Raw genomic sequence first — 27,722 nt, forward strand, 5'->3', positions numbered from 1 at the left:
TCATCAAAAAATCAGAGGGTCGGGACCCAACAAACCCAAAGACTTACAGGCCCGTCTGCCTCTTGAACCTTTTGGCTAAGGTACCTGAGAGACTGCTCTGTAATCCACTACAGGCACACTGTTCGACCTTAGTCCACATTAGTATGATTTCAGACCCAAAAGCTCAGTAGACGATACAGTTAACGGCATGCTGGAAATAATACAGGACACGCAAGAAAAATACACAATAGCAGTAGCAATAGACACAGCCGGCGCCTTCGATAGTCACTGGTGGCCTGTCTTGTTCACGGGGCTACGAGAGATACAGATACCAATAGTGCTATGCAATGGCTTACTCGGCTACTACAAAGATAGGGCGTCCCAATGAAAAGCAGGAAAATAAAAGGTTATCAAGGAAATAACTAAAGGATGCCCACAAGGTTCAATATATGGGCCAGTTTTCTGGGATACTGCCGTAGAACCAGACCTAAATAATCTGGACGAAGATAATAGGGTTCATGGTATAGTAGTCTACGGGTCTATGCCGACGGCTTGCCGGTAGTAATAACCGCGAACTGGAGAGCGCAACTCGAAAGCCAGGCTTTACAACTCTCTGTAAATATCAGTAACTGGTGCAGCAATAACAAGCTCACGATTGCAGCAAACAAAACAGTATATTTGCTGATCAAAGGGGCACTGCAGAGGAATCCCAGCATTACGCTCAACAACACTAGCATGCAGAGAAAAATGACAACAAGATACCTTGCCATGTACTTGGCGAACGGTTGTCATTCAACGAGCACGTAAGACTTACAACTGAAAAAGCGAGAAGACTAACGCACGATGTTGCCACGCTTAACTCAGCTCACTACAGACTATCATTGAAGATGCTGCGAATGTATCACACAACCCTCTTTGAGTCTCTTCCGTGCTTCGCAGCAAGTGCCTGGTCACATCGGATGTCACTCACGACGTATTTCTCAGAACTAAGAACTAACGGAGAAAACTGGTCAAGGTACACGAGAGAGCAGAGGAGCACATTTAAAAAAAAAAAAAAAAAAAAAAAAAAAAAAGAATTAAATCTCTGGAAGGTTGAGACATGGCAAAGGGAAAAGTAGGATACATCTGACAAGGATCGTCGGGTCTTCTCCTTCTTCTCGAATATCCAGGAACGTTTGAGGATCATACATGTTCACCCAAGTCTCGGTATGGTACATATGCTGAGGGGCCATGGCCCTCGCCCTACACAGCTGCACCGCAAGTGATTCATTTGAATGTGGGGAACAGGCATCCCCCGACCACACAACACAATGTGGGGCTCACACACACACACACACACATAACACCGATGACAGAAATCGAAGAAATAGGGCAAGCTTTAAGAGACCCAGATAAATGTTGCATGCCTAACTGGATTACTGATGAAATATCAAGTAGTCTGCACGAGACTTACAATCAGCAACGACCATATAAAAAATCGCGACCAGGCGCAAACCCTACACCTCAAGATGATGCATGGGACAACAGAGATTCAAACACTGATATGGGAACAGATGATGACATCAGTTTCATCAGATACAGATACATATAAGACATAGCAGCAGATCACATGACTCGAGCGGTCTAAGGCGCTGCAGTCATGGACTGTGAGGCTGGTCCCAGCGGAGGTTCGAGTCCTCCCTCGAGCATGGGTGTGTGTGTTTGTCCTTAGGATAATTTAGGTTAAGTAGTGTGTAACCTTAGGGACTGATGAGCATAGCAGTTAAGTCCCATAAGATTTTTTAAAAAAGATCACATGACTGTAACAAAACTACAAGTAATAAGTTAGTAATAAAATATTAAACGACGAATTTTCCTGTTTGTACAGAGTAAAACAAGTAATTCTTAATTTTTTTGCCTCATTATTTTCAAACATGTAATTTGTTAATATGTAAACTGTATTAGATGCTAATCGTAAAACATGTGAATTTCATAACATTGTGTATAAACATACATATGAAGTATCATAAATCTTAACTACACAAAGATGAAAGCACAATATAGATAAGAAGTGCCTTTCGGAGAGACGAGGCTCAAGGTCGCCGTCCACAGAGCTCCTCTCCCACTTACGGTACGAGCAAATGGCCGAAGGAATTGTAATAACAAATACTACTGTTAAGCCTCATACACAAACCACATAGAGTTAATCTCGCCACCTAAGTACATACAGTTGTAACCATAGTACAATAGAATACGCTAACTCGGGTGAGACAGGCTCTAACTGTTTATTGAAGCCGTCCCTCTTGAAATGGCCAGGTAAATAGACCTCTTTTATCATCTATATCTTTCCTCTATTCTATTATTTCTTCCTAAGAATAAAGTAAAGATTTTTCATTTTCCAGATTGTACTTTATGCAGCACATATTTTAAATTAACAATGTCATTATTTAAAAGATAAGAAAAATAACAGCGCTAAGAGAATTTCTAGAAAAACACGAAGAGTCTGTATGCAACTTGTTACTAATTTTTAGCAGCAAACGATTCACCATAGTTACCAAGGCTGTAATGTTAGTAAATAAATAGATTGAAGCGCCAAAGAAACTGGTATAGGCATCCATATTCAAATAGGGAGATATGTTTACGGAGAACGTACGGCGCTGCGGTCGGCAAGACGACAAGTGTCTGGCGCAGTTGATAGATAGAGAAATGCTGCTACAATGGCAGGTTATCAAGGTTTAAGTGAGTTTCAGCGTGGTGCTATGGTCGGAGCACGACCGATGGGACACAGCATCTCCGAGGTAGCGATGAAGTGGGGACTCTCTCGTACGACCATTTCACCAGTGTACCGTGAGCATCAGGAATCCAGTAAAACAACAAATCTCCGACATAACCGCGGCCGGAAAAAGATCCTGCAACAAAGGGACCGACGACGACTGAAGACAATCGTTCAGCGTGACAGGAGCGCAACTCGTCCGCAAACTGCTGCAGATTTCAATACTGAGCCATCGACAAGCGTCAGCGTGCGAATCATTCAACGAAACATCATCGACCTGGGCTTTCGGACCTTAAGACCCACTCATGCACCCTTGATGACTGCACGACACAAAGCTTTACGCCTCGTTTGGGCCCGTCATTGGACTGTTGGTGACTGGAAACATGTTGCCTGGTCGGACAAGTCTCGTTTCAAATTGTATCGAGTGGATGGATGTGTACGGATGTGGGGACAACTTCATGGACCCATGGACCCTGCATGTCAGCAGGGGACTGTTCAAGCTGCTGGATGCTCTGTGATGGTGTGGGGCCTGTGCAGATGGAATGATATGGGATCCCTGATGTGGTATTGATAGCTAAGATGCCACGGCTTAAATACAAGTTGCAAAGTTGGCACTACGACAGACACCGACGACAGCGCACTCTAGCTGAAGCGGGAGAGCTCTACGAGCTCCGCTCCAGATTCTGCCCATTTCATCAAGAGCAGACGGCCGGGACACTTCGCACCTCATTGAAAAATTATGTAACCGTTTATCAACTTGTTTTTGCCTATAGTAAACATCTATCATTTGACAAGCAGTAACGACGTGTTTTGCCTTTTCCTGCTCCTACTCATTTCCTTCGTTCGGCCGACCTTTCAGTTTACCGGAGCAGACCTACGTGCCACCTTAAAACCTGATACGTCTAGATATTACCCTGACAGGTGACGCATACGTAAGCATCCTGTCTGGTTACCTGTATCCATTCATGTCCATTGTGATTCCGACGCACTTGGACAATTTCAGCAGGACAAGCGACACCCCTCACATCCACAATTGCTACAGAATGGCTTCAGGAATACTCTTCTGAGTTTAAACACTTCCGATGGCCACCAAACTCCCCAGACATGAACATTATTGAGCATGTCTGGGAAGCCTTGCAACATGCTGTTCAAAAGAGATGTCCACCCCTTCGTACTCTCACGGATTTATGGACAGCCCTGCAGGATTCTTGATGTCTATTCCCTCCAGCACTACTTCAGACATTAGTCGAGTCCACCCCACGTCGTGTTGCGGCACGTCTACATCTACATCTACATTCATACTCCTCAAGCCACCTGACGGTATGTGGTGGAGGGTACCTTGAGTACCTCTATCGGTTCTCCATTCTATTCCAGTCTCGTATTGTTCGTGGAAAGAAGGATTGTCGGTATGCCTCTGTGTGGGCTCTAATCTCTCTGATTTTATCCTCATGGTCTCTTCGCGAGATATACGTAGTGGGGAGCAATATACTGCTTGACTCCTCGGTGAAGGTATGTTCTCGAAACTTCAACAAAAGCCCGTACCGAGCTACTGAGCGTCTCTCCTACAGAGTCTTCCACTGGAGTTTATCTATCATCTCCGTAACGCTTTCGCGATTACTAAATGATCCTGTAACGAAGCGCGCTGCTCTCCGTTGGATCTTCACTATCTCTTCTATCAAACCTATCTGGTACGGATCCCACACTGCTGAGCAATATTCAAGCAGTGGCCGAATAAGCGTACTGTAACCTACTTCCTTTGTTTTCGGATTGCATGTCCTTAGGATTCTTCCAATGAATCTCAGTCTGGCATCTGCTCTACCGACGATCAACTTTATATGATCATTCCATTTTAAATCACTCCTAATGCGTACTCCCAGATAATTTATGGAATATACTGCTTCAAGTTGCTGACCTGCTATATTGTAGCTAAATGATATGGGAGGTTTCTTTCCATGTATTCGCAGCACATTACACTTGTCTACATTGAGATTCAATTGCCATTCCCTGCACCATGCGTCGATTCGCTGCAGATCCTCCTGCATTTCAGTACAATTTTCCATTGTTACAACCTCTCGATATACCACAGCATCATCCGCAAAAAGCCTCAGTGTCATCCACAAGGTCATTTATGTATATTGTGAATAGCAACGGTCCTACGGCACTCCCTTGCGGTACACCTGAAATCACTCTTACTTCGGAAGACTTCTCTCCATTGAGAATGACATGCTGCGTTCTGTTATCTAGGAACTCTTCAATCCAATCACACAATTGGTCTGATAGTCCGTATGCTCTTACTTTGTTCATTAAACGACTGTGGGGAACTGTATCGAACGCATTGCGGAAGACAAGAAACACGGCATCTACCTGGGAACCGGTGTCTATGGCCCTCTGAGTCTCGTGGACGAATAGCGCGAGCTGGGTTTCACACGATCGTCTTTTTCAAAACCCATGCTGATTCCTACAGAGTAGATTTCTAGTTTCCAGAAAAGTCATTATACTCGAACATAATACGTGTTCCAAAATACTACAACTGATCGACGTTAGAGATATAGGTCTATAATTCTGCACATCTGTTCGACGTCTCTTCTTGAAAACGGGGATGACCTGTGCCCTTTTCCAATCCTTTGGAACGCTGCGGTCTTCTAGAGACCTACGGTACACCGCTGCAAGAGGGGGGGCGTACTTTGTGTAAAATCGAACTGGTATCCCATCAGGTCCAGCGGCCTTTACTCTTTTGAGCCATTTTAATTGTTTCTCTATTCCTCTGTCGTCTATTTCGATATCTACCATTTTGTCATCTGTGCGACAATCTAGAGAAGGAACTACAGTGCAGTCTTCCTCTGTGAAACAGCTTTGGAAAAAGACGTTTAGTATTTCGGCCTTTAGTCTGTCATCCTCTGTTTCAGTACGATTTTGGTCACAGAGTGTCTGAACATTTTGTTTTGATCCACCTACCGCTTTGACATAAGACCAAAATTCTTAGGATTTTCTACCAAGTCAGTACTTCTGCGTGCTCGCGGGGGCCCTACACGACATTAGGCAGGTGTACCAGTTTCTTTGGAACTTCATTGTAATAATTCATTACCTTCTCGGTAGAGCAATGAGATTGTTATTTCTTATGTATCGGTATCGACGTTACAAACAGAACATTGATGAAGTGAATTCGCAACATGTGCGAGATATTTACCTCACCAAATGTCGTAATTAAATCGTTTATGATCAATGGTTTATCAGTTGCTATTTAAATATTAATGATAAGTTCAAATTAGTTCCAGCGACACCAAATTCCCTATAGACTAGTTGTAATCTCAAATCCATTATCAGTCGTAACAGTGTTGTTAATTCCTAACGCCAAGGAGTTTCTATATAAGCGCCGAGCGCTTCAGTCAAATAATGTCGCAGCACGTTATTTCTATAAATAATATTGTAAAACTTGAATGATAAATGCGCGAATTGACACGATATGCTGCTTTATTACACAATATTAGTCACTTCCTAACAGAGCCGTGAGGAAGAAGCTTTCCCAGGTGTTGGGGGAATTATAAATTATATGCTTCGTAACTATCGCCAAGTTCCATAGTCCATTAGTTATTACGTATGAAATTGTCTATCTGTGTTCACTTCCTAAATAGTGTTAACTTCAGGTTACGTAATTAAAAGTCACTTCTGTCTAATATATGCAAGTCCTCTATCTGACTTCTAAAGAACGTAACATTTGAAGTTAAAGTATCGTTTCACTGCGTCATAGTAGATCGCAATGATCAATTCTGAAAAAACAATCTAATTGCGCCTACATATACGAGCATTCAGAAGTATGACCTGCTTCGGCTAGCTCTCGTAACATAGTGACAATGGATTGAATTATCCTTAGCCATTACTCACGAATCTCAAAGAGTACTCACACGGAGTATTCTTTGGGAAAGTTGGTTCTACTAAGCGAATTTTAATAATAATGATTTTGCGATTTACTACGATTTTGAATTTTGAGTTTGATTTTACTGGAATCCTATCTCTCTTTCATATGTTAATAAATTACTAAGTATTAGATTCCTGATTCAATTACGGGTGTTGTATCCACGGACCCAACCAACCAACCAACTCGCGCACGCGCGCCCTGACCCATGACATCGCTGGCCACAGTTCCTGTCGCGGCCGTCGGCGTCTCAGGGCGTTATCGCCGACGGAAGAGGTCGCGCCATGGCTGAGCTCGGGTCCGCAGCGCCCTCTGCCTTTTCCATATAAGGAGGAGCGCTGGCCCCGAGACGGACACTCCCACCCTTAAGTACCTTGGCGTCACCCTCGACCGTCGCCTCTCCTGGACGCCCCATCTCCGGACAATCCAAGCCAAGGCACGCTCCCGACTCCGTCTCCTCAAGCTCCTTTCCGGCCGTACGTGGGGTCTGGACCCCTCCACTATCCTCCACACCTATAAATCCCTCACCCCCCCTATCCTTTGTTACGCCCATCCGGCCTGGATCTCCGCCCCCCCCCTACCTTTTATAAATCCCTACAAATCCTTGAACGCCACGCTCTCCACCTCGCCTATCGCATCCGTCTCCCCTCCCCCACGCGGATCCTGTATGATCTCATCCCCTTCCCCCACCTCCTCCTTTTCCTTGAAAGGATACGGATCCTGTACACCTCCCGCAAACTCGATCCTCCTCATCCGCTTGTCTCACCCATCCTCTCCCATCCCCGCCCACTGCCGCGCCTGTATTCCCACGTCCCACCCGGTCTCCATCTCTCCACCCTCCTTACCCTCTCCCAAGGTGGCTTCCGCCAGCTCCCCCTCCCTGATGATGTCCTCCTTCCCTCCATCTACCCCTCCTACCAACTTTGATCCTCCCTCCCTCTTCCTGTGTCTGTTCCTTTGGGCACCCTCCCTCCCTCCTCCCTTTCTCCCCACTCCTACCCCGGGCCTCCCCTCCCCTGTCAGTCTACTCCTCCTCCCATCTCCTCAGCCATTGGCATTTTTGTTCTCCCCTCTCCATCCCCCCCCCTCACCCTTCTTCCCCTCTTGGCAGGTCCCCGGACTCGCACACGCTACGTGGACTTTCGCGCGCCGGAGATCATCGCCATCAGTGTCTCGTGTGTGTGACGTCGTTTTGTGTTTTTAGTGGCCGCCGTCACGCTTCTACGTTCACTTGTGCCGTCGAATTCATCAGTGTTATGTGCGGCGTGTCAACGTGTTTTCAGTGTCGTTATCGCCGAGTGTGAACGGCTCCGTGTTTTTTGTGTATCTCTGACCACTATTTTTTGCCCGTCACTATGTTATTTCTAATTCTCCATTCTGTGTACTGTTATTGTTATCCCTATGGCTGAAGAGCGGCGTAGCATGCCGCTGACAGCCTACCTGATTGTTCAGGTACTAAAATAACAATAAAGGGAAAAAAACCGAGACGGACAGTCTATTGTCGATTGTCTATTGCTAGCCTTTCTTGGAGTTTATAGCGGAGCCACTGCAGTGTGATATTTGCTATTGTATTCGACTAGGCTCAGTACACGGATTACTCTTGGATATTACTTGGACTTGTATTGCTGGTGCACGTTTCGTCAGAAATAAAGATATGTTATCTCTTCATTCTAGCTGGCGCAATTCTTGTCAGTAATTATTTTTCGGCCAACAGACATAGGTACATCCTGGTCACTACCCACCCTTCATACAATTTGTGGTGACTGCCCCAAAAGTACCACCGAGGACCTTGGGTTAGGGAGCCGTCACAAAAACTGGTTACTATCCAAATAATAGTGTTAACTGGAATTTGTTTGGTTGTTCATTTTTCATGAAATTTGGAACTTGTTTTGGGGAAATCATTGAGAATTTTGGAGCTAATTTTTTATTTTCAATTCTCGTCCGAGGAAGTGGCATTACAGGTTCTTGAGGAAGAATGGGCTGTCAGTCATCACAGACATTCACACACCTCATTCAATGTGTCCCCAGCAGAGATCAAGCAGGCATAAAAGCGGAGGATGGACGCACCCCATGCTAATGTCTATTAATAGTTGTCTGCATACTTTTGATCAGATAGTGTACGGCTCTTGCAAATCTACAGCAAATCTTATTCTTTGTGACACGGGAGGCTGTGGCCGTTATGGTTGCAGGGAAGCCGGCGACGCTGCTGTACTTCTATGGGCCGATGGCGCTGCTGCTGGTGTCGAACCTGTGCCTGTTCGCGTACACCGCGGGCCGCATCTGCGTGGCGCGGCGCGGCTCCGGCATCTTGCGAAAGTCGGGCAGCCAGCGACACCACGGGGGCGGCAAGAGGCGCCAGCAGCAGGAGCAGCAGAAGGAACTGGGGCCGGAGCAGGCGCGCAGGGAGCAGCGCAAGGACCGCGAGAGGTGAGGCTCCGCCATCGTGGTCCCAGGCCAGTTCTGTCGGGGACAAATAGGGCGACGCGGCTGGTCACGGGAAAACTACTGGCCATTAAAATTGCTACACCAAGAAGAAATACAGGTGATACACGGGTATTCATTGGACAAATATATTATACTAGAACTGACATCTCATTAGATTTTCACGCAATTTGGGTGCATAGATCCTGAGAAGTCAGTACCTGGAACAACCACCTCTGGCCGTAATAAAGGCCTTGATACGCCTGGCAATTGAGTCAACAGAGCTTGGATGGCGTGTACAGGTACAGCTGCCCATGCAGCTTCAACACGATACAACAGTCCATCAAGAGTAGTGACTGGCGTATTGTGACCAGCCAGTTGCTCGGCTACCATAGACCAGACGTTTTCAATTGGTGATAGATCTGGAAAATGTGCTGGCCAAGGCAACAGTCAAACATTTTCTGTGTCCAAAAAGGCCCGTACAGGACCTGCAACATGCGGTCGTGCATTATCCTGCTGAAATGTAGGGTTTCGCAGGGATCGAATGAAGGGTAGAGCTACGGGTCGTAACACATCTGAAATGTGCGTCCACTGTTCAAAGTGCCGTCAATGCGAACAAGAGGAGATCGAGACGTGTAACCAATGGCACCGCATACTATCACGCCGGGTGATACGCCAGTACGCCGATGACGAATACACGCTTTCAATGGGCGTTCACCGTGATGTCGTCAAACACGGATGCGACCATTCTGTAAACAGAACCTGGATTGATCCGAAAAAATGACGTTTTGCCATTCGTGCATCCAGGTTCGTTGTTGAGTACACCATCGCAGGCGCTCCTGTCTCTGATGCAGCGTCAAGGGTAAACGCAGCCATGGTCTCCGAGCTGATAGCCCATGCTGCTGTAAACGTCGTCGAAGTGTTCGTGTAGATGGTTGTTGTCTTGCAAACGTCCGCATCTGTTGACTCAGGGATCGACACGTGGCTACAAGATCCGTTACAGCCATGCGGATAAGATGACTCTCATCTTGATTGCTAGTGATACGAGGCCGTTGGGATGCAGCACTGCGTTCCGCATTACCCCATTACCCTCCTGAACCCACCGATTCAATATTCTGCTAACAGTCATTGGATCTCGACCAACGCGAGCAGCAGTGTCGCGATACGATAAACCGCAATCGCGGTAGGCTACAATCCGACTTTTATCAAAGTCGGAAACGTGATGGTACGCATTTCTCTCCGCCTTACACGAGGCATCACAACAACGTTTCACCAGGCAACGCCGATCAACTGCTGTTTGTGTTTGAGAAATCGGTTGGAAACTTTCCTCATGTCAGCACGTTGTAGGTGTCACCACCCGTGCCAACCGTGTGTGAATGGTTCAAAATGGTTAAAATTTGCTCTGAGCACTATGGGACGTAACGTCTGAGGTCATCAGTCCCCTAGAACTTAGAACTACTTAAACCTAACTAACCTAAGGACATCACATACATCCATTCCCGAGGCAGGATTCGAACCTGCGACCCTAGCGGTCGCGCGGTCCCAGACTGTAGCGCCTAGAACCGCTTGGCCACCCCGGCCGGTTTGTGTGAATGCCCTGAAAAGCTAATCAATTGCATATGACAGCATCTTCTTCCTGTCGGTTAAATTTCGCGTCTGTAGCACATCATCTTCGTGGTGTAACAAATTTAATGGCCAGTACTGTATTTCTGAGGTGTGTGGCGAGGTCGATGCCTCGTATCCGGTGAACTGGAGCGCCATCTTTGGGTATCTGGGAACTAGCGCTGTCTGGCGAAGAACCGTGGAGTGGACAGTCAAGCAGAGGCTTGTCAGGGGTCTCAGAGAGGATGACGTATGACACAGAGCGTAGTCGTTTTTGCGTTGGTGTGACCAGATTTCCCAGTACGCGCATGTTCCAGCAGAAGGGTCCGTGTAGTGGCGCTGTTGGTATACAGCAGGGACAGCCAAGATTTTGATTCGTGTGCCGTACACGGTTACGTGTGCCAAAGAGCTCAGTGGCGCTGCACATTTCCCTTACTGACATGCCACACTGTCTGAGCGTGAGGAAGGGAAAGAGGAGAATACTGCGTGCATGCCACACTTAAACGGCAGTGCTGTTGCACTGCATGTGACTTGGTTTTATATTTCACATTCCTCAACAACAAAACTCACAATCAAAGTAAGTTTCAAGTATTATTTAATCATTTTTGGTGAGATGAAGACATAATTTTTATCTGGGACAAACTGTCAGCATATGGGCAGATGCAGAGAATTTTACAGAATTTTGCACTCAAGTTGCCACGAAATCATGACTTAGTTTCATAATCGAGAAAAGGTTTTTCACGCAAATAAGTTGATCGAAATATTGTAGCACTTTTGCAACCTCATTATGGGGAAAGGAAAATGTGCCTGAGGCAAGCAATGTAGACGTTCTAGACAGGTTTAACTAAAAAAAATTGTCATTAAAACTGGAATGACCTTGCAGGTCAGTCAGTTACATCTGCACATGCATAGGTGCTCTTTCAGCTGAAATTCCAAACGATCTCGACAACACTTTGAAAACAGATGTAAACCTTTATAAAACTATGAGGACACAATGAGTGCTTCAAACTGCATGTTTCCTTTGAAGCCAGTGAGCTTAAGGAACTTGACTTTCTTTGTGAGAATTTATGCCTTCTACAATGCAATTTTCTTTTTAAATGCATCCCTAGCGAATCAGAAAGAAGTTACCTAACAATATCTTACGATAGACAGTGTACTGTCAAGTCCACTTAAAATACGTAGTCTGCAATCCATTCCAGATGTTCTAATTTTCGTTTCTTCATTCGTTTTTCATTCATAAATTCAACAATAGCAAGTTTTAAAACGAAAAATCGTTCCAGGCTTGCCCCCTGACTTAGCCAATGCACTTTGCATTCTTATATGAAGTCTCCCACACTCTTCGTTCAGTTGCATTGAAACCTGTATTATGCATGCCACCAGTTTCTTCGCGTTCTCCAAGTCTGAGAATTTATCACAAGGTGCTTCTTAATGTACAGAACAATAAATCCCGTCTGTTGATCATTGTATCTTTTTGCTCTTCCATTGTCAACTGAATCTTTAAATTTCTGTCTGCATGGTATTGTAATGAAGTTTCATAGCAAATGAGTTGTACCCGTCGCTTGTTAGAACAGAGAATTCGCATCCCTCTCCATTGTCGTTGCCATTCATAGTAAAGGCCTGTGACGGTAGATCGCTAGAATGCCTCTCTTTGCGCAAACAGCCTCTGGACCTGTGAATGTCCTTCGTATCACGAACAAACAGCGAAGGGTAAATAGCGCTGACACCACGATTCTCCACAACTCAGTGGCTATGCCCACCGAAAAATACCGCACCGCAATTCTAAATGAAAAATGGCGCTGCTCCAGGTACCTCCGAGAAGGAGGGAGGAAAGCCAAGTGACAGGCTGGGCCTTGGCCCACACGTGGCTGATACGCGACCCGCACACTATGCACGCGTGAAATTTGCCACGCTGTCTGCAGTCCTGTTATAGAGCTCTCCGCCAGTTATTGCGGTTTACCAGCCACTTGATGGGTAGTGTGAGTGTACATTAGCCTGGCTTGTCTGCATGCATGATCGAAGATCTGCCACTTTCTTTCTAAAGATGAACATCCTTTGGTATTTCTATGACACACATTCCGGCCAGTAACTCTTGTATGTGCTGCTCCGGTTTAGTGATTATTGCCTGCTTGGTGCTCAGCTCTCCGCCGTCAGTTTTGCAGCCCTACTTTGGTAAAGCCGACACTACTGGACATTAAAATTGCTACACCTAGAAGATGACGTGCTACAGACGCGAAATTTAACCGACAGGAAGAAGATGCTGTGATATGCAGATGATTAGCTTTTCAGAGCATTCACACAAGGTTGGCGCCGGTGGCGACACCTACAACGTGCCGACATGAGGAAAGTTTCCAACCGATTTCTCATACACAAACAGTAGTTGACCGGCGTTGCCTGGGGAAACGTTGTTGTGATGCCTCGAGTAAGGAGGAGAAATGCGCACCATCACGTTTCCTACTTTGATAAAGGTCGGATTGTAGCCTATGGCCATTGCGGTTTACCGTATCGCGACATTGCTGCTCGCGTTGGTCGAGATCCAATGACTGACAGCAGAATATTGAATCGGTGGGTTCAGGAGGGTAATACGGAACGCCGTGCTGGATCCCAACGGCGTCGTATCACTAGCAGTCGAGGTGACATGCATCTTATCCGCATGGCTCTAACGGATCGTGCAGCCACGTCTCGATCCCTGAGTCAACAGATGGGGACGTTTGCAAGACAACAACCATCTGCACGAACAGTTCGACGACGTTTGCAGCAGCATGGCCTATCAGCTCGGAGACCATGGCTGCGGTTACCCTTGACGCTGCATCAGAGACGGGAGCGCCTGCGATGGTGTACTCAACGACGAACCTGGGTGCACGAATGGCTAAACGTCTTTTTTTCGGATGAATCCAGGTTCAGTTTACAGCATCATGAAGGTCGCATCCGTGTTTAGCGACGTCGCGGTGAACGCACATTGGAAGCATGGATTCGTCATCGCCATACTGGCGGATCACCTGGCGTGATGGTATGAGGTGCCAACGGTTACTCGTCTCGGTCATCTCTTGTTCGCATTGACGGCACTTTGAACAGTGGACGTTACATTTCAGATGTGTTACGACCCGTGGCTCTACCATTCTTTCTATCCCTGCGAAACCCTATATTTCAGCAGGAAAATGCACGACCGCATGTTGCGGGTCCTGTACGGGCCTTTCTGGATACAGAAAATGTTCAACCGCTGCCCGGGTCAACACGTTATCCAGATCTCTCACCAACTGAAAACGTCTAGTTAATGGTGGCGGAGCAACTGGCTCGTCACAATACGCCAGTCACTACTCTTGATGTACTGTGGTATCGTGTTGAAGCTGCATGGGCAGCTGTACCTGTACACGCTATCCAAGCTGTTTGACTCGATGCCCAGGCGTATCAAGGTCGTTATTACGACCAGAGGTGGTTGTTCTGGGTACTGATTTCTCAGTATCTATGCACCCAAATTGAGTCAAAATGTAATCACATGTCAGTTCTATTATAATATATTGTCTAATGAATACCCGTTTATCATCTGCATTTCTTCTTGGTGTAGCAATTTTAATGGCCAGTAATGTATTTTTGAACTTTCGTCACATATGCTCAACCATCTTCCTCGTATGTAACCTACTCCATGTATTATGGCCTATTTTTCTTAATCTAAAAAGGCAAATATCTCAGGGAGAGTATTTCAGGTTAAGTCTTTAGTGTTGTTCTTGTTTAACTCTTTTAGACGGTCTTGGTAGCTATATGTGTTGTTTTACACTGAAGATCCAAAGAAACTGGTACACCTGCATTGTCATGTAGGGCCCCAGCGAGCCCGCAGAAGTGCCGCAACACGACGTGGCTTGGACTCGACTAATGTCTGACGTAGTGCTGGAAGGAACTAACACCATGAGTCCTGCAGGGATGTCCATAAATCCGTAAGAGTACGAAGGGTTGGAGATCTCTTCGGAGAGTGTTCCTGGAGCCACTATGTAGCAATTCTGGACGTGTGGGGTGTCTCATTGTCCTGCTGGAATTGCCCAAATCCGTCGGAATGCACAATACACATGAATTGATGCAGGTGGTCAGACAGGATGCTTACGTATGTGTCACATGTCGGAGTCGTATCTAGACATATCAGCGGTCCCATATCACTCGAACTGCACACGCCCCACAACATTACAGAGACTCCACCAGCTCGAACAGTCCTCTGCCGATATGCAGGGTTCATGGATTCATGAGGTTGTATCCATATCCGTAGACGTCCATTCTCGATACAATCTGAAACGAGACTCGTCCGACCAGGCAACATGTTTCCAGTTATCAACAGTCCAACATTCCAATGTCGGTGCTGACGGACCCAGCCGAGGCCATGAATGTTTCGCACGCTGACACTTGTTGATGGCCCAGCACTGAAATCTGATGCAGTTTGCAGAAGGCTTGCACTTCTGTCACGTTGAACGGTTCTGCTTAGTCGTCGTTGGTTCCGTTCTTGCAGGATCTCTTTCCGGCCGCAGCGACGTCGGAGCTTTGATGTTTTACCGGATTCCTGATATTCACGTTACAGTGGTGAAATGGTCGTACGGGAAAATCCCCACTTCATCGCTATGTCGGAGATTCTGTGTCCCATCGCTCGTGCGCCAACTATAGCAGCACGTTGAAACTCACTTAAATCTTGATAACGTGCCATTGTAGCAGCAGTAACCAATCTAACAAATGCGCCAGACTCTTGTCTTATACAGACGTTTCCGACCGCAGCGTTTGTCTGTTTACATATCTCTGTATTTGAATACGCATGTATGTACTAGCTTCTTTGGCGCTTCAATGTATTTTAACTGTTCACTTTTCATTTATCAAGAAGGGAGTTCCTCATAGTAGTGGTAATAACTACTGTGTGGAAGCATTAATGATTTGGAATTCTTGTCAAGTTTTAGTTAATAATTGCCTGAGTAATTCTTCTGACGTACTGACGTGCTTGTTACTTGTTGGCGTGTTTAAATCAAATTCTCTAGCCAAGCCTTTGTTCACGGATGAGGTAACCGGTAGTACATGCGTCGCACCTTGAAAAGGTACTTTCTATTGTTTGGCACGCTTGAGTAACTTTAATATAAAGATCTTTTTAAGGTAACGGTTGTGCTTTGATGCTGCTAAATTTCTCGTGCCTGCTTCTGCTCTAGCCTTGAGTATAGTATTTTGACATGGGCAATATACTATCGTTTTATCCCTGCTTTATTTAAGAGAAGTTTTATGTACGTTTTAGTTGAGCCAGTGTTAATTTCACATCTTGTTGTCACGGATAGAGTGCCCGAGGTCTGTTATAGGGTTGCACCTTTCTCCCTTGGCACTCGAGCTATTCGCAGTATTGTTAATGGATCTGAAGAATGCCTGAAGTCAACAGAAAGACAAGAGATAGTCTTCCTAAATGGGTGTAGTAGGTTCCTATCACAACATACCATAAATACTGTCTATTTGCCGCACAGAGCACTTTACACAGAGCAGGAAAAACAAAACAAGCTCCAGACAAGCAGACAGAACTCAAATTTGCCTGAAAGTAACTCCTGAGTCCCTAACAGCTAAAATAATGTGGAATAATCGGGTCTACTGCCGGATGTTTGTGTCGCGCTGGCACAATATTTTGGTCACGGAACTCGTTGCCTTCTTCAGGTGCTACCTGAGACTGCCGTATTGGAGGATCTTGTCCAGTATTTATGCCCAGAGGGCGCTGGGCGCTCTGTTTGTCGTCCGCGCCCGCCTGGCGCTGCTTGTAAGGTGTTGTCTCTTTCCCTACTCTCCCTCGGACGTCCGCGCCCGACTTGGTCGCTTTCTGTGGCAGCTCTCTCAGGCCCGTCCTGTGTCGGCGTTCCGTTCGCGGTCCGCGCCCGCCTGGTGCTGCTCCTGAGACTTTGGCCCTTCCATGGTGCTCCCACGGACGTCCGCGCCCGGCTCGTCCACCATCTGTGGTCGTGGCAGCTGTCTGGAGCCGGACCCGCGTTGGGCGTTCTGTTCGTGGTGCGCGCCCGCTTGGCGCTGCTCCTGAGGTGTTGGCACTTCCCTGGTGCTCCCACAGACGTCTGCGCCCGCCTCGTCCGCCATCTGCAGCTGTGGCAGCTGACTGAGGCCCGTCTCGCGTCGGGCGTTCCGTCCGCGGTCCGCGCCCGCCTAGTGCTGCCTGTAAGGCGTTGTCTCTTCTCTGGTGCTCCATCGTACGTCCGCGCCCGATTCGGTCGTCATCTGTGGTCGTGGCAGCTCTCTGAGGCCCGTCCCGCGTCGGGAGTTGCGTTCGCAGTCCGCGCCCGCCTGGTGCTGCTCCTGCGGTGTCACAACTTCTTGAACAGTTTCTTGGTTCCTTTCGTTGGGCCCTGATAAGCTCCAGAGCCAGACTCCACGCCGAGCTGAGCTGGTAACCGCTGTCTCGGTTTATTAGCTTGTCTGTGACCTTGATCTCGATGGCCTCCTTTATGACACTGTCCCAAAACCTTGGCATCTGTGTCACAATTTTGTTGTTGTAGTCCATTGAGTGACGAGCTCCAGACAGTGCTCCACTATGGCAGATTTGGTTGCCTCTCCGGGTCTGGTGTGCCTCTGGTGTTCTTTGCACCTGACGTCCACCATCCTGGTTGTCTGGCTAATGTATAACTTTCCACACTGGCACGGGATGTTGTAAATGCCTGGTTTACGTAGCCCCATGTCGTCCTTCACACTCCCTAGCATTGTCCCAATCTTGGAGGATGGACAGAAGATCCTCTTCATATCATATTTTGAAAGAATTCTGCCGATCTTTGCAGAAACAGGTCCAGCATATGGCAGGTATGCCACCTTCTTCGCCTCCTCTGGCTCCTCTTCTGTACCCTGTGGTTGGCTGGTAGCATGAAGTGACCTTTGGATGATGCCGGCCGGTGTGGCCGTGCGGTTAAAGGCGCTTCAGTCTGGGACCGCGTGATCGCTACGGTCGCACGTTCGAATCCTGCCTCGGGCATGGATGTGTGTGATGTCCTTAGGTTAGTTAGGTTTAATTAGTTCTACGTTCTAGGCGACTGATGACCTCAGAAGTTAAGTCGCATAGTGCTCAGCGCGATTTGAACCAAGCCCTTTGGATGTCTGTGGAGGAGTATCCATTTCTGCTTAACACCAGCTGTAGATGTTCTATCTCTGTGGCCAGACTTTCCGTATCTCTGTGTCTTTTGGCTTCGATTTCCTGGCTACAGGGTGAGGTGTCTGTAACGACCTCTGACATGAGACAGCGATAGATACAGTCCTCAGCTTTGTGCTCGCTGGTAATACACTTATTGAACTCTTCTCTGACCAGCACCAGCATCTCGTCAGTTGAACATATTTCCCGCAAAAAAAATTAAAGCTAGTACCTCCCATTCCAGCCTTTTTTCCCTGTGGCTTCTAGGTAAAGGGTAGAGTTTGAGTGTGCCTGCCACTAGTTTCAAATGGTATTGTGAAACTTTTTTCCCAGCAGAATAACACCAGTTGTGTGGCATCGACAATTTTTGAGCTGTATTGCTATTTTAGGCAGTCCTTGCGTAGAGCTATGGATATAGTTGTGTAATTAGGAGCGATCTTTATGATTAATTATGTAATTAGGACCGATCTTTATTCCAATTTCCCAGCGAAAATGAATTAAGTACACTAACCTAACCTTCTTCTCCTGCATCTGGCTATTTTCCACATGTTTTTGGGATCAACCATGAGCTGTGGGCCGGAGGGGGGGGGGGGGGGAGGGGGTGGACTTGGGCTTTATGTCCACCGGGAACAGGGTTCAAGTCCCAGAAAGGGTACCGCCATTTTAAATTTCCCGCCATTTCCTGGATGGGAGTTGGCATGCGATGTCAGCACAGCCCTGGGACAAAAAATGGTTCAAATGGCTCTAAGCACTATGGGGCTTAACATCTGGGGTCATCAGTCCCCTAGACATAGAACTACTTAAACCTAACTAAGGACATCACTCAAATCCATGCCCGAGACAGGATTCGAACCTGCGACCGTAGCAGCAGCGCGGTTCCAGACTGAAGCACTTAGAACTGCTCGGCCACAGCAGCCAGCATCCCAGGGACAAAGAAAGTCCCACCAAAATTCGAAATTCTACCGAAATTTAAAATTCCCACCAAAATTTGAGATTCCTACGAAAATGTGATATACCCATCAATAGGGTAGTTGAGACTGGGGTGGCGAGGGGGAGTGGACGGGGTTGGGGGCCATATGAAGGCTGAGGAAAACGTAGTTTGTCATTCAGGGTGGGGGTGGATGGGGGTGATGATGGGTTTGGCTGGGGGGTAATTAAGTGATCAATTTAATTAATTTGCATTAAAATTTGATGTAAAAAATGCGCTCAAAACCCCTGTGCTCTACTACTAGCCTGTGCAGCAACATGTTCTCACCATAGTTTATGAGTTGGGGAGGGGAGGGGGGGGCCAGTCCGGCATAAGGCCGAGCCTGCTGCCAACCACTGCTAATCTGCCACTGTGTGATGGGCTGATCCTCAAAAATGCAAGTCGGCCTTCTGCTGCATCTCCAGAGTCAGAGTGTCCTGCATCTCCATTCCAGAGAATCCGCTCCTCCACACCTCCAAAACACAAGTGTCGGCCTCGTGTCTCTATCCAGAAAGTCCAAAAAATTCTGTCTTTCCTCTCTGCTCTGCACAAAACCCAAGCAAAAGACACTTCAACAATTATAAGGCCTAATTATACACTGGTCAGTCACACTTTTTTCCAAAACAGCTGCCAAGTTAAGCAACACCTCTCAATATCATGTTGGACCTCCTTTTGCCTTACGTAGTGCAGAAAGTGGACGTGGCATGGGCTCAACAAGCCGTTGAAAGTCGCCTGCGGAAATATTGAACCATGCTGCCTCTATAGCATTTTAATTGCAAAAGTGTTGCCGGTGCAGGATGTTGCACACGAACTGATCTCTCAATTACGTATCATAAATATTCGATAGGATTCATGTCAGGCGATCTGAGTAGCCATATCATTCCCTTGAATTATCCACAATCTTCTTCAAACCAACTGCAAACAGTTGTAGCCCAGTGACTTGACACTGGGAACATTAAGTCCGTGAATGTCTCCAAGTAGCCGGACACAAACATTTTCAGTTGATGATCGGTTCAGTTGGACCTGAGGACTCAGTGCATTCCATGTAAACACAGCCCACACCATTATGGAGCCACAAACAGCTTGCAGAGTGTCTTGGTGACAACTTTGGTCTATGCTTTCGTGGTGTCTGTGCCACAACCAAACCCTACCATCAGCTCTTACCGACTGAAATCGGTATTCACCTATGCCACAGTTTTCCTGTCGTCAAGCGCCCAACCGATTTGGTCACAAGCGCAGGAGAGAGGTTGCAGGCGATGTCGTAGTGTTATCGAAGGCACTTGCGTCGGTCATCTACTGCCATAGTCCATTAACGCCAAATTTGCCGCAACGCTCTAATTGAAACGATCGCCTTACGTCCCACACAGATTTTTGCGTTTGTGTTATACAATTCTCCTTGGCTGTTACCACTGATAAGCTGGTAACTCTAAGCAAATGCTGCCACTCTGTAATTGAGTGAAGGCTATTGGCCACTGCATGATCTGTTGCGAGAAGCCGTGCCTGAAATTTGGTATTCTCGGTACGCTATTGAGTCTGTGGATCTCGGAATATTGAATTCCCTAACGATTTCCGAAATGGAATGTCCCGTGCGTCTAGCTCCAACTGCAATGCCACGCTCAAAGTCTGTTAATTCCTGCTGCACAGCCATAATCACTTTGAAAACCTTTTAACATGAATCACCTGAGTACAAATGACAACTCCAACAACGTATTGCCCTTTTATGTCTTGTGTATGTGATACTATCACTATCTTATATATGTATCTCAGTATCTCATGAGCTTTGCCATCTTATGTGCTAGACATTTTAGCAACAGGCCCAGACAACAATGTGCGTGGCTGTAGTTTGCGGAGTCCCAACAAAACGAACCCCGCCAGCTGTGTGACAGACAATACGTGACTCATAAATGATGGTCAGAGCCCGAGATGTCGTCCGCTGGTCAAGGTGGCCTAATCCTCAGAGCTCAATTATTCTCTGCAGAGAGATCGAGGGGCTCAATGCCCATTACCCCCTACTACCATCCAGGACTCCATCAGATTCATAACACAACAAATATGGATATGCAATCAACACAAATATAGAGTATTTAAGATATGCCAACTTTCGACTTTTGGAGACCCCTATGCCACCCATTTTATGAGCATCAGATATTCATAAGTCGATCAAAAGATGATCTGGGTTATGATAAATTGAATCAATGCCAATGATGCATATATATGTCAGTCGACCACTTCACTGACGCTTTTCAAGATCACAGTTATCAACAACTTCAACTGGAACCATCCGATAGAATATGTGGTGGAGTAGGTGAAACAGATACTGCATTTTACTGGCGGAACACTTAGAAAATGCAATGTGTCTTCTAAAGAGACTACCTGTGAGAAGCAATATTGAGGATATTCCGCCCAGTCAGCAATCATGCGATTACTGCCACAACATATCTCAGGAAAACATCATCTCATTGTCAAGTGCTAAACACAAGGAAACCAGATAAAACAATCGTTCTTATACCGACAGACATATGAGGATTACAGATGTCCTGAGTTATAAACTAACTTAAAATTTTTTTTATTCCGTAAGGCCTTCTCGCCGTAGTAGTGGGACACAGTGGGCATCACCCCACTCAGCATTGTTGCCAAATTTATTCAAGATGGCGGATCCCAGGTGGTGGCCATAGATATGTCAATTTGCACCGATGTCATGACAGAAAATTCAAATTTTGGAGTGAAAATAGGTCAGTTGAGCTACCTCTACTAACCTAACTCCACCCACCTCCTCCCCAGGGAAACAGCGGCAATTAAAAAAGGAATGACAGGAAACTCGAATTTATTGGCAGGGATATCAAATTTTGTGTGTTCACCTTGAGACCTGGAGACCAACTGACCTAGTTCAGAACACCAGCACCAGACGACACTGTTGGCCCTCCACCAACCCTTCCCTCACCATCCCTATTGGAAACTGGCAGGAAACTCATTTAACCTGTGTCGAGTTGCTGCACTGGGAAGACCTGTTGACAGAATGCTAATATAGCATGCATAAGGCATTGTTTAAACAATTTGTTTAAGTACATTGTTTATTTATTTCTGTAATTGCAATACACCTAGATATTGATGCTGGCATTTAAATAATTTAGACGACATTAAAGAATTCGGTACTTTTTTTTAATCCCATACTCAAATGAACCATGTGATTACACTGTCCCAGAGCGCACTAAGCATATCCGAAAAAGTTTCTCGCATGTGCTTCATGCACCTGAGTCACAGCCACTGGAAGACGCATGCACTTAGCTGCTCCACAATGGCCACCAGCCACTGCCAATAGAGCCACTGCCATGTTGAAAATGCCTGCAACCTTCCTCCTCATCCCTGGTGCACTTTCATTCTTTGTGACACAAGGATAGCCCTTGTCGCTGAACATGAACTGCTTCAGGAATTATTAAATTTGGTGTTTCCAGAATGAGATTTTCACTCTGCAGCGGAGTGTGCGCTGATATGAAACTTCCTGGCAGATTAAAACTGTGTGCCCGACCGAGACTCGAACTCGGGACCTTTGCCTTTCGCGGGCAAGTGCTCTACCATCTGAGCTACCGAAGCACGACTCACGCCCGGTACTCACAGCTTTACTTCTGCCAGTACCTCGTCTCCTACCTTCCAAACTTTACAGAAGCTCTCCTGCGAACCTTGCAGAACTAGCACTCCTGAAAGAAAGGATATTGCGGAGACATGGCTTAGCCACAGCCTGGGGGCTAAGCCATGTCTCCGCAATATCCTTTCTTTCAGGAGTGCTAGTTCTGCAAGGTTCGCAGGAGAGCTTCTGTAAAGTTTGGAAGGTAGGAGACGAGGTACTGGCAGAAGTAAAGCTGTGAGTACCGGGCGTGAGTCGTGCTTCGGTAGCTCAGATGGTAGAGCACTTGCCCGTGAAAGGCAAAGGTCCCGAGTTCGAGTCTCGGTCAGGCACACAGTTTTAATCTGCCAGGAAGTTTCAAGTTTCAAATTTGGTGTTGGTTGGTTGGTTGGTTTGGGGGATTAAAGGGACCAGACTGCTACGGTCATCGGTCCCTAAATTTGGTGTTCAAGCAATGTGTGGTATACTGTCACATACATATCTTGAAGATGTTACAGGAACAACACGTACCACTGGACAAAGAGAGAAAGAGTTTTTCAGATGACGCAAGAATATTTAAATATTTTGCGATGTAATTACACGTTTTATTCCGAGGAATACTTCCATACTTGAACAATGATTCTAAAAAGACCGCGGAGGTTTCTGGCATACTTGTGAAAACTCCCAGCCTCCATCCCTGAGACAATTTCTGCTGGAAATAGATCTCGATACCGATATCACTGCAGTACCCGATTTCCCACACCAAAACGACGATATTTGGAAGCCGAAGTAAATATCTCTGTAAATCTAAACAGGACGCTTACCACTTTTTCGAGGTTTAGCTGCTTGTCTGAAAGCACTGTCATAGAGAGATAAAACTTTCTAAATCCTACAGCTGTTGTGGTGTTGATCACTTTTTTGAAACGCTGAGTGGGATTAGTTTATATTTGCTGCTGGATTCAGGAATGTTAAGGCTCTTGTTTTTATTTCTCTCTCTTTTTGAAGCACACTAGCGTATATGCACAAATGGGAAAATCGGAGCAATTACATATCTAAAAGTTCATGACATATTTCGAATCTTACATTAGATTGTGGAAAAAAACCACAGTGAGAATTCGAAATACAGAAGAGAAAAATGGATGAAATTTTCGGTGAATTTTCGATGTTCTACAACTGGTGCTCTGGAGATGCTGTAAAGCCGCAGCGGCAGGTGGGGAAGGGGTGGGGGACAACATCCCATTTGTACAAATCAGAGGAGGCTGGTCAACTTGAGCTTGCCTCTGAGCACTCGAGCAAAGAAATCACATGACTCTCAGAAGTCACAGAAGTTTTCGGAGATACCTTACCCCTGTCTTGTTCGAGTCATTCTGTAAAGGCTCCTACACCCTGCACAAACGATGTCTTGTGATGCTCTGATGTCATGGAACTACCTGTGAATGGAGCACTCTCATTGATTCTCACTGAATTTCCCAACCAAATTGCTGCTGCCTGTTTGGGAACACTGTCACTTCCTGCACACAGACAAATTACGAGACTTTCAGCGGCAAACTATTTTGTACAAATCGAAAAACATACAGCATTCATATTGGACTGACAATTACACCCTGCAAAAGTGGTCTACTCATCACGATATACAGAAACTACCACCAAAGACACTCCCTCAATTACACTGCTCTGCTACTGTCGACGAAAGCTTGAATTTTTCTGCATGAAATTGGTCTTCAATCAGACTATACCACCAAAAACGAATGTATCACCATACCATATCGCAGCAGTAAACGCAATTCGTTTCTCGCACCGTACAAAGTCATCACTTCTGCATCCTGCATATAGCTATTGAGCACCTCACTCTCGTATATATGCTGAGAAGACATTAAGATCCCCCCCCCCTCAAAAAAATTAGAAAATAAGCACATGCACAGTACATAGTCACAGCACTACATATTTCCCATGAGGTTGGTCAGTTAGTCATCCACTGTGGCCAACGGCCACAAGGCAACAGCCCTCACACGCACTGCTCTGATGCGTGATCAGAGTGCCATATGCAGACAGTGGCCACACACTTAAGTAGTGTACAAAGGCTGGGCTGGTTTCCCTGGCACAAACGCTTCCACTGATGGTACTGCTTCCAATCTGGCCTGCTTGCTGCCTTAGTTTCTGCAACGTGTTGTAATCTCCTCCAGACTCAGGATTACAATAATGTGTGTATTTTAACATGGTTTGTCAGAATATCATACCATTTATGCGATAGTTCTCTGTATTAACCAGCCTTTGTACCTGTGGGTCCAGCACAGGCTTAATTTCTCACTGAGATATGTTTGCCTAGCGACTCTACCCTGCAAGTGCATGTAAGTCGTTCTCAACGTTATACTGACATCTCATGTCTATGTAAATAACAGCCAAGTTTCACTCTCGACACGCAAGTTTCTTTCGGAAACCATTAATGAAATAACCCAGATGAGACACAGGATGCATTCTTCCCAGCGATCCTAATGGGAGAGCCTGTCAATCACATATCAGCCCCTCACGGAAACAATTAAGTGTTGCAGAAATAATTAATAGTCTCTTTTGTAGCTGTAGGTGCTTTCGTGATATCTCAGCTTGTCTCCATGGGAATTCTTGTCCTAACAGGAACTGTTTACGAAAATAACCCAGAATAACACAGGATGCATTCTTCCTAGCGATACTAAAGGCAGAGCCTGTCCATTACATGTCAACCCCTCACAGAAATCATTAAGTGTTGCAGAAATAATTAAGGGTCTCTTTTGTTGTTTTAGGAGCTTTCCTGATGTCTCAACTTGTCTACATGGAAATTCTAGTCCTAACAGGAACTGTTAACGAAAATACCCCAGAATAACATAGGATGTATGCCCCCTAGTGACCCTAACGGGACAGCCTGTCCATCATGTGTTGTCCTTGCAACATACGTCTCAGAAATGGTAAATGTTTCGCTCATATACTCACCGATCAAAGGCTTCGTCATGTGTATGCATGCTTGTGAAAGCACCATTAATCATAAAAGCATTCTTGTTGTATGGAAACAGAGCACTGTGTAAGCATAGACGGGGAATCAGAGCAGTTACACAAACAGAATTCGAAGCACTGACCTACAGAAGAGAAAAATGGCTGAATTTTTTGTGTCCTACAGCTGCTGGTCTAGAGATGTAATAATGTGACAATGGTGAATGAGGGACAGTATCACACCAGAGATGGACAGTCTGTTTCAACTTGTCTTTGAACACTTGAACAAAGAAGACATAATGCTCCTCTCAGAACGTTCTGCAGATACCTTGCCACCATCTTGATTGAGCCAGCGTGTAGAGTCTCCTACGGCCGAGCTCAAAGGATGTCCAGTGAAACAATGGAGCATTCTGAATGGCTATTACTGAATTTACCCGCCAAACTGCTGCTGCTGCTGGTATGGGAGCACTGTCCGCCACTTTTTTCTGCAGATGAGACTTTCAGCGTCTAAACTATTGCAGAACTATTGCACTGACAACTAAACCCTGCAAACATGGTCTACAGATCGTCAAATAAGGAAAGACACTTCCTCAATTACACTGCTCTGGCGCTTTTGACGGAAACTTAAATATTTCAGCTGGAAAGTGATCTCCAACCCGGCTATATATCAGTATATACTGCATCGATGTAGTAAGCACACAATTCGTGCTCTGCATCAAACAAAATCATCACTTGTGCATCTTGTATATAGCTATCGACTATCGGACATTCATATATATACCACGAAGAAAGACAGCATAAGCGCACAGATCGTATATAGTCCTCGCAGCACTATATTTCCCACAAGCTCGGTAGGTCATCTACCTCAGCCGATGGTCACAAGTCATCTGTCCCTTCACATACACTGGCCCGACGAATGACCAGAGCACCCTCAGAAGACTGAGGTCACTCTCCAAGCTGTTGTACAAAGGCTGGGTCGGTTCCCCTCGGCACAAAGGCATTACTGTTTCTGGCCCCAGCCCGATTGCTTGCTTCCTTTCTACACCCATCTCCAGACGCTGGGGGATTACGAGAACTTATGCACAGCGTTAGTGTAAATGATGGATCATCTTTCAAATCTTCAAGTACTAATCTAAAGTGAACTATATTTATACCAGTGAAAAGAGGAAGTTTCAAAGTCCTTTTTCATAATGTTTGATATCAAATTAATAAATTTATTAATTTGTAATAATTAGTAATTAATTAGTTTTTAATAGTTATTTAATAAATAGAAATGTGCTACTGTAAATGTTATAAATGTTCAACGTGACCACCGTTGGCTGCACGGCAAACATCGATGCGTAGCCAAACTCGTCTCACACATGCAAAAACGTATCTGGTGTTATGAGAGCATGGCAGGAGTGATCTGGTTCCGCAGATCATTCAGAGTGGTTGGTAGAGGCGGTATGTACACATCTTCCTTCACATAACCCATCATAAATAGTCACAGGCTTTGAGATCAGGAGATCTCTGTGGTCAGAAGTGCAGAGTCAGGTCCTCAAGTCCCCTGCAATGGATCCAGCGCTAGGGAAGGGAGAATAGGCTACAGCCACCACGTACTCCTCGCACACCAAGCGGAATCGTCCCAGGAAACTGGCCACATATATATTTGACCACTGTATCACTCAATTGGACGACATTTGACAATGAGTGAAGCATCGGAAATGCCCCCTGCTGACGACAGTGGTTCTGGAAATACAAATATCTGTACAATTCTTATAATTTGACCTGATTTACCTACTAAAAAAAATCATTCATTCCCTTTGCAGCTATTGCAGTATTCCACGTGAAATCCATACCTTCCTTACGACTGGACATAGTCATTTTCTTTGCACATGCCGGAACTTTATACTTTGTAAGCCTGATGCTCAAGGCGAACCTATCACGCATCCCCTACTACTAAGTATAATACTCCACCAATAACTGAATGCAGGAAATACGAAACAATACGGAGCGAAAATCAGTGATGGGTGGACATGTACCACAAGCTTTTATTGCGAGTTGTATCACTGTGTCTTAGAAAGAGAGGCATAATCGTCTTACAAGCCATCAGATGTTAAAAACACGATCGTAACAACCGTATTACTGTCACAATCGGTATTGGTTCTACCGGTGCACACAAGTATCCATGTTCAAAACTACTCGAACTTTATAAATCGAGGTATGGTATTGCTTCCAAATGAAATCGTTTTCCACACAATTATGGCAACACTGAATATAGACAATGATCTCCGGAGTGTTTATTAACAGACCAATAGCGCGGTTACACGTCACCAACGATGTAAGTTCATAATAAAATCTTCGGATTTAGAAAGTGATTCGGTTAAGGAACGTGATATGAAGCCAGCATTTCCAACTCCCTCACGC

The 27,722-nt window shown here is 45.9% G+C and overlaps 1 protein-coding gene across 1 annotated transcript in view; it reads left to right on the forward strand.

Annotated features, from left to right (window-relative positions):
* Positions 1–27,722, forward strand: part of LOC124545883 — a 284,098-nt gene that overhangs the window by 225,415 nt on the left and 30,961 nt on the right. Inside the window, exon 9 of the mRNA XM_047124844.1 lies at positions 8,834–9,071. Coding sequence (XP_046980800.1) covers positions 8,834–9,071 — 238 coding nt within the window. The remainder of the gene's footprint in view (positions 1–8,833; positions 9,072–27,722) is intronic.

Source organism: Schistocerca americana, chromosome 8 (genome assembly GCF_021461395.2).
Source record: "Schistocerca americana isolate TAMUIC-IGC-003095 chromosome 8, iqSchAmer2.1, whole genome shotgun sequence".
Lineage (NCBI taxonomy): Eukaryota > Metazoa > Arthropoda > Insecta > Orthoptera > Acrididae > Schistocerca > Schistocerca americana.